This window comes from Schistocerca nitens, chromosome 10, assembly GCF_023898315.1.
Source record: "Schistocerca nitens isolate TAMUIC-IGC-003100 chromosome 10, iqSchNite1.1, whole genome shotgun sequence".
Taxonomy (NCBI): domain Eukaryota; kingdom Metazoa; phylum Arthropoda; class Insecta; order Orthoptera; family Acrididae; genus Schistocerca; species Schistocerca nitens.
The window spans coordinates 62,348,410-62,356,458 of record NC_064623.1 but is presented as its reverse complement, the minus strand read 5'-3'; the positions used below and the strand labels follow the sequence as shown (position 1 = coordinate 62,356,458).

Below are 8,049 nucleotides of genomic sequence, written 5' to 3'. Positions count from 1 at the left end.
GTCTTATGTTTGAGTAAATATCTTATGTGAAGTGGTTTTACATTGCAGTGTAAGAGCTGCAACTTCTTCCAGTTGACTGTCAGGAAACCTAACAAATTAATGGTTATGTTGTGTGTTTGGGTCTTCAGTCCAAAGACTGGTTTGATGCAGCTTTCTATGCTACTCTATCCTGTGCAAGCCTCTTCATCTCAGAGTAACAGCTGCAACCTATATCCTTCTGAATCCACTTACTGTCTTCATCCCCCAGTCTTCCTCTATGATTTTGACCACTCACACTTCCCTCTGGTACTCAATTGGTGAACCCTTGATGTCTTACAATATGTACTACCAACTGATCCCTTCTTCTGGTCAGGTTGTGCCCACAAATATCTCTGCTCCCCAATTCTATTCCGTACCTCCTCATTAGCTATGTGATCTACTCATCTGATCTTCAGCATTCTGCTATAGCACCTCACTTCAAAAGCTTCTATTCTCTTCTTGTCTAAACTTTTGATCATTCACATTTCACTTTCATACATGGCTACGCTGCATATAAATACTTTCAGAAAAGTTTTCCTGGTAATTAAATCTATACTCGACATTAACAAATTTAATTTCTTCAGGAATGCTTTTCTAGCAATTTCCAGTCTACATTGTTGTAGGACAGTCTATATTTTATATTTTAATTAGTGGTTAGCCTTCATTTATTATATTTTCTACTCATGAGATTAGTAATTCTCCTCCACATCCATGTAGGAAGTAACATCATTTTTGTCGTTTAGTAATATGTAGTACTTACGTTGTGAGGCTACCCGCCAGGTTAGCCGAGAGCGCTAATGCACTGCTTCCTGGATTCGGGTAGGTACGCCGGCCCCAGATCGAATCCGCCCGGTGGCTTAACGACGGAGACCGGTGTGCCGACCAGCCTGGATGTGGTTTTTAGGCGGTTTGCCACATCCAACTAGGTGAATACCAGGCTGGTCTCCACGTCCCGCCTCAGTTACCCGGCTCGCAGACATCTGAACACATTTGCACTATTCCATGGATTACACTAGACACTGACAGGTGGGGTACACTAATTCCATCCTTTGGGGGGGGGGGGGGGTACAGGGTGGCAGCTGGATGGGGGCATCCGGCCACTCCTTAAATTAACCTTGCCAAATCCGATTAACCATGCTGACACTGAGTACAAATTATGTGCCAGATGAGAGCTACATGGCGAACGAGATGCCGTGAACATTGCGGGAAAACGGCACAAGCAAAAGAAAGAAAAGAGACTCATGTTGTGAGGCTCTAAAGCAACTGCTTCGTTCTTTTCTATTTTCTGTTTGATGTGTTTCCCAAGTTTGTACCAAATTTTAGTTCATTGTGAATACCAGTACTCACAGTTTCATACAACAAGTAATGAAAAATAAGCAAATGTTATTTTCATTCCCAGTGTCTTTACAATTGCAAATGATTATGCTATCCACATAGCTACCACTGAATTCATTAATTAGCAATGATAATTTTATACTTAACAGCTCTCAGAAATCTCTAAGGCGTTTTTAGGGAGGATTCCGTCATATTGCTTTAGGAAATTTTTGTCCAGAATTAAAAAGGGCCAATTTGGAAGGTCCCCTTGTCATATAGTTATCAAAAATCATTCAGAAAATCGTGGATTTTGATCAAAGAATGGAGGAAGCTGGATTTAGTAGATAGACCACAGTGGACCATGTAGGAGTCATCACATTTTTATAGATGGACTAATGAGTACAAATTATGGGATTTCCTGCAATTCATGGAGTTTGATGAAGCCTTTAATTTCAACATAATGTATACTAACAACCATCAAGAAACTAGCAATTAATGGAACCTGTGTAAGTATGCAGAGGAATATGTGCAGAGCAGTTCAGAATGAATTTGCTGATAAGAAATTACTGTAACAATTTAATACAGTGATACATCAATAACAATTACAGGAATGTAAAAGAAATTTAAAAAAAAACCGTACATGCTTCTTAGGTGTTAGACTCGTACATCATACCACTTGCTCACACAGACCACATCTAAAAGTATTCCATTTCACACTGTACATCCTGAAGCGTGTGTGAAATTGTTGTAAGCACATTATAAATGCACATTTTTGAGTTTTCTAAGAGTTTTCAGCAAAGGAGACAAATGCCATAGATCCTTCACAGAACACCACCAAATGAAATCTGTGGACTGGTTTAAGGCCCAATTGGCTGGTTGGGGTTGTAAGCAGAAGAGGGCAGCGGGAGGGGAGGTTGGCAGAATATGTACGGGAAGCGTGTAATAGTTACTAGTGGAAAAACAACCCATTTCCAAACACGCTAGATTTAGATTTATTTTTAAAGGCTTTACCGAGAGCCTGAGGAACAGCAGAGGGGAGGAGGAGGGAGGGAGGGTTAAATCGTGTGTTGCTTGTGTGGAAAAATGTTCTCAGACCAACTCTGTGCAAGGGGGTCAGGTCCAAAGTGTCTAAAACTCCATACCCCAAGGTAGGGTGCTCCTTCTTGCTGGAAAATATAAACCTTATTAAGCTGTGTTGTCAATTATTGCTAAAAATGTCCAGGTAAAAATTTGTTGAAACTCACTGAAGAAAAATGAACCATACAGGTTTTGTGCTGCAAATTAATTTGTCTACATTGTCTCAAAATATGGAGGAAGCAGGTTCTTGAAATATTCATAGAGATAACATAGATATTGGCCAAATATTGAATGAAAAGATGAAGAATTGTACATCCGGAAAATACGTAATGTAGAACTAACATAGATATTGGCCAAATATTGAATGAAAAGATGAAGAATCGTACTTCCGGAAAATACGTAATGTAGAACTAAATATTGTGGACCAAGAATTGGTCGTACAGTGCCAGTCAAATTGTGGTGATCAGTTTAGGGTATCCAATTATACAGTCCGATGGGCTTTGTATGTTGTTGCCAGTCTCAAGACTGAATTACAAATAGTCTGGCTATGTAACATAGTGGTGTTAGGAAGTGACTCTTATGGAAACACACAATTTCGATAGCATTATTGACAGATGCCAAGCAAGGCCACTATAGTTGCCACTGTTGGAAAGGTAGCATATTGTCATGCTAAATGTGCTGAAAACTCGCCCATGTGCGGAATGAGCTAGTGACAGAAATGACAGTGCCGTGTTTATGCGGACTGTGTGTGTTAACAGTTGTCTGCAGGTCTCGAGATCAGCATGACACGCAGCTGGAGTGGTAGCTGTACAGACCAACAGTGTTTCGCAAAAAGAACGTTGTCTTCCCTCCAGGAATTTCAGTTTGAGTTCACGGAGCATTTTCATAATAATTGCTTGTTGATCAAACCTACGAATAACAAATCTAGCAGCATACCACTGAATTGCTGTGATGTCTTCATTTAACCCACTCAGGTGAGCATCTCAAACATTTGAGCAGTACTCAAGAATGGGCCGTACAAGTGTTATGTATGTTGCCTCCTGTATTAATGAGTTTGCGCATATATAGAATTCTCCCAATAAGTGGAAGTCAGCCATAAACCTTCCCTACTACCAACTTTATGTGCTCGCTCGATTTCATATCACTTTGCAGTGTATGCCTAGATATCTAATTGGCATGACTAGGTCAATCAGCACACCACGAATACTGTATACAAGCACTATAGGATTGTTTTTACTACTCATCTACATTGGCTTCCATTTTTCTACATTTAGAGCCAGTTGCAATTCATCACACCAAATGTTGTCTTGTGTCCTATAGTCACTCAAAAATGGTGCTTTCCTGTATGCTACAGCGTCATCAGAAAACAGGTGCAGATTGCTGCTCACACTATCAGAACAAGAACCATCCCATCAGACTTGCAGCAGCCCTGATGATACAGTTGTGTATGCCTGCTTGTTGTCTTTAATAGTGCAATCTGTTACACTGGAGAAATCATTTGGTAAACTTCCACTTTTGTGGATATTATTCGCAAGTACAGTCAATGTGTGTTTTTCACTGCCTCGTAATGCCTTCACCAGATCAGATATTATACCTTTATCACTTTTTACATTAATAGCTCAAACTTCTTTGGTCTCTGAAATTTTAAGCCTTTTGTTGCCATCTTTTATTCCCATTCCACATAAGTTAAATTTCGATGAAATCTTCTTGTTCTACAGATCCTACTTGCATACATCTTGGAATGTTAATGTTTTAGCTTATCAGTTACTCCTCCATTGCTGGCGAGTTTTCTGGGTTGTAAGATTATGGTCCATGAAAGTTTTTTGTACGTGACATATTATCGAGGATAATCTCCGAAGACATTTCGTCTATAACTTCATTGGATGTTGGAAACAAAAATTTTTATGGACCATTACCATACAACCTAGAAGATCCACTGTCAATTTGCACAGCTGGTTGTAAAAGTCTTCATTGTATGATCAGTGACTACTTGACCTTGTTTGTTTATTATGATGCCACTGCATGTGTTTCTTCTTCCATGTCTCCTGCCTTGTTCTTGCACATTTTGGTTCATCGTATCATACCTTACTCATTTTCAAAATTGTGTTATTTCTTTACATAGCTTGTATACATACTTTCCTCTGGCTTTGTTTCCCTTCTGTATTCTTTGTCATCTACATCCTCTCCCTTTGTTACATCATCGTGAGTACTGCCTGTGTTACCCATGATTACATAGTATTATTTTAATCTGCCCCATTAGGATCTCCATAATTTGTCCCCAAATGTTTCACTGTTACCTCCCTTGCTACTTGCTTCCAAGAATGTGGTTTCCATTTTGGTTTCTTATTCTCTGTTCAGTGATTTTTAGCTGTATTCAGTAACTATATTTTATAACTTATACATTTCTTATTTTCTGTCACGTAAGTAGTGATATGACATAACATAGATTATGTTAAAATTCTGCATAATAATGTTGCTGTGAAATGTAAACATGTACATTTTATTTCGTGATCATTGCAATGATTCATTACCTTCCACAAATAAATGACTCAAAATTCTTTTTATGACACTTTGTTCCAGATGGTGTAAAAGTTTCACTCAGTAGAAGTCTATGAAGGTGGCATTCCTCATTAGAGACCCGAGTTCCTGACAGACCAGCAACAAATAATATACTGAAGATGAGTAGTTCTGAAGAGGTGTCTTGGATCTCATGGTTTTGTGGCTTGAGGGGCAATGAGTTCTTCTGTGAGGTGGACGAGGATTACATTCAGGACAAATTCAATCTGACTGGCTTGAATGAGCAGGTGCCCCATTATCGTCAGGCTCTAGACATGATACTCGACCTCGAGCCGGATGATGAGCTGGACGACAATCCGAACCAATCAGATCTGATCGAGCAGGCGGCGGAGATGCTGTACGGCCTCATACATGCTCGGTACATATTAACCAATCGGGGGATTGGCCAGATGATCGAGAAATACCAATCTGGAGATTTTGGCCATTGCCCACGGGTGTACTGTGAGAGTCAACCTATGTTGCCTATTGGATTGTCAGATATACCTGGGGAGGTTATGGTCAAGACATACTGCCCCAAGTGCATGGATGTGTACACACCAAAATCGTCACGGCACCACCACACAGACGGAGCTTATTTTGGCACTGGTTTTCCTCATATGCTTTTCATGGTGCATCCAGAATACCGACCGAAGCGTCCCGTTAATCAGTTTGTTCCCCGTCTGTATGGCTTCAAGATTCATCCACTTGCATATCAGATCCAGCAACAGGCAGCCAGCAATTTCAAAACTCCACTTCGTGCTATGAATTACAACAATGGCAAACGCTAATATTGTTTGACATTTTGAATGTTGTTTAGTTTTAAGATCAACATTTAATAGATGTTTCTCCTTTGTATTTATAGTTTAGTGTCACATAGGCTACGTAATTGTAGTACATGCATGATGCATTGTATGACTGTTCCTTTGAGGGAGCTTGGCAGTTGTCTTTGTTGCTGGAATTTCTGTGTAAGTTGTTTATTATATTTAGTTGTGGATGTTTACTTCTTCAGTAACAAGTTCTTGATTACATGTATTCCTCTATGCTCTAAGTATTTGACATTAAAGTGGGAAATTAGCATTTTCTTCTCTATGTACCCTGTTACTTAAAACTTTCTATACTTTCTGTTAACTCCCCAACAGTTTGCTGTCAAGAGAAAAAACGTTTGCGTGTTTCACACAAAAAGAACATTAGTCATATCATATGTCAAGGTGCTAGATATTTATTCCGATCATAGTTTGTTGTAATTGGAGAAAATTGCTGTTATGATGGTAGAATTGTTTAATGTAGGCACAAAAAAGATGTTTTTACTAATTTAACATTTTTCAGAATTTCTGATAGTCACTTGTTACGTGCCATTGTTTGAAGGATCGTGATATACAAACTGTGGATGTAATGTGGAGTACCTCACAGTTTAAATAAGAGGGGGGTTGCTCAACAATTTACAGTGAAAGGAGGGGGGGGGGGTAGATATATCAAGTTTAGAGTGTAATTTTAATGATTTTTAAACTTCATGTATCGTCTATAACATATAAATAAAATGACAGTAGTGTGATTGTTCTAATCAACAATTACTGCTGTGTCAGTGTACATGTAGTAGTAATTAATGCATACTTATTCCAGCCTGTTTAAATTATTGTCTTTTAGAAATGGAAGCCTAGAAAATATTGATCATTGCAGTCTTTTCAGTGAAGCAGCTAATTTAAGAAAGATTGCGAAATACTGGGATGGACCGACGTTTACTGATGGTAAAATGCAGCTTGTAATCTAACTACTTTTATGACAGGAAGGGCAGAATGGTTTCTGATTAAATCAGACTGCCTTAACGTAAAAGGCCTAATAAGCTGATGTACCATGTTTTGCCTTTTATAACAACTACCCCTTCGATTTGGACCAAGATCTCGTGAGCTCTGCCTGCATCGCACAGTTATTTCGATGAGATGTGTATAATATTCACTAAATAGTGAACGGTATGTGGAATGAAACAGATAGTATAGATAAAATGGACTGTTAATGATAACAGATCATTTACAGTTACAAAACAGTGAGACTTATCGCCAAACAGTCGATTATTTCGATCTGATTAGTTCAAATTCAGTTGACATGGAAGTGGTGGAGATTCGAAAGCTATTGTGTTCAATTTTTTCACGTGTAATTATTCTGAAAACATGATGCTTTCACAGTCATTATGACAACTGGGAATTTACTCAGGTATCATACACATACAGTCACTTTTTTGAGTTTTTGGTAAGATTTATTTAGTATACCAATAACAAATTTTCAAGTGACTGCAGGCTCATCATCAGACAGTGGACCATGTGCAGCTAGATGCTATGGTCGTGGCAATTGCAATGCCTTGTGGAATCACTGGCAAATTTATTCTGATGATGTACATTTTGCATGTTTTACACACACACACACCTTTTGTGATTAGCAAATTGTTATTAGAAAGTAAGTTATTGTCTTGAATCTGACTGTCCAAACAGCAAAGTCAGTCAATGTTGTGCAAAACTAACTTGTTACTCTCGCATAAATTAATAGTAGTATCATTGTAACATTACGTACGATATTCTTTGTCATGACAAAAACGTGTTTTTTGGTTTTGCAATTTTATTTATAATTCACTGTTAAAAATGTTGTGTGTCATTATGGTTATCTATTTACAATGTAATGGTCTGGAGAAGTAAACTGAACTGAGATGATTATACAAAGACACAATGTTTTAATGTCACAGTGTTTATATAAGCCAAAGGGGAATAAGTAGAAAAACTGCAGAGCTCATAAAAAAGATTTTTCTTGTCTATATAATAATGATAAAATGTACTTGTTAATAAAAATTCCATTTTGTATTGTATTACCTAAGTTTTATTTCCTCAAAAATGACTTTTTGTTATTGGTGCACCTTTCAGATGAAAGTGAAACTCATTTTATGTCATTCATTTTTCCTCTTGTCCCTTTCCCTTATATTTTCCTTAATTAAGAATCTTATCTGATGATCCTACTTGAGCACTGAATAATTCTATCCCTCCCAACATTCTTCTAGCTATTTGCAAGATCAAGATGCTCTGTCCTCTCTGTCTGTGTATA

General features: G+C 38.1%; 1 protein-coding gene across 2 annotated transcripts in view; it reads left to right on the top strand.

Annotated features, from left to right (window-relative positions):
* The window catches only part of LOC126210081 (casein kinase II subunit beta), a 35,530-nt gene extending 27,714 nt beyond the window's left edge, over positions 1 to 7,816 (top strand). For both annotated transcript variants that reach the window (XM_049939209.1, XM_049939208.1), the window contains exon 2: positions 4,990 to 7,816. In XM_049939209.1, coding sequence (XP_049795166.1) covers positions 5,088 to 5,753 — 666 coding nt within the window. In that variant the 5' untranslated portion in view covers positions 4,990 to 5,087 and the 3' untranslated portion in view covers positions 5,754 to 7,816. The remainder of the gene's footprint in view (positions 1 to 4,989) is intronic.
* Positions 7,817 to 8,049: the final 233 nt, after the last annotated feature.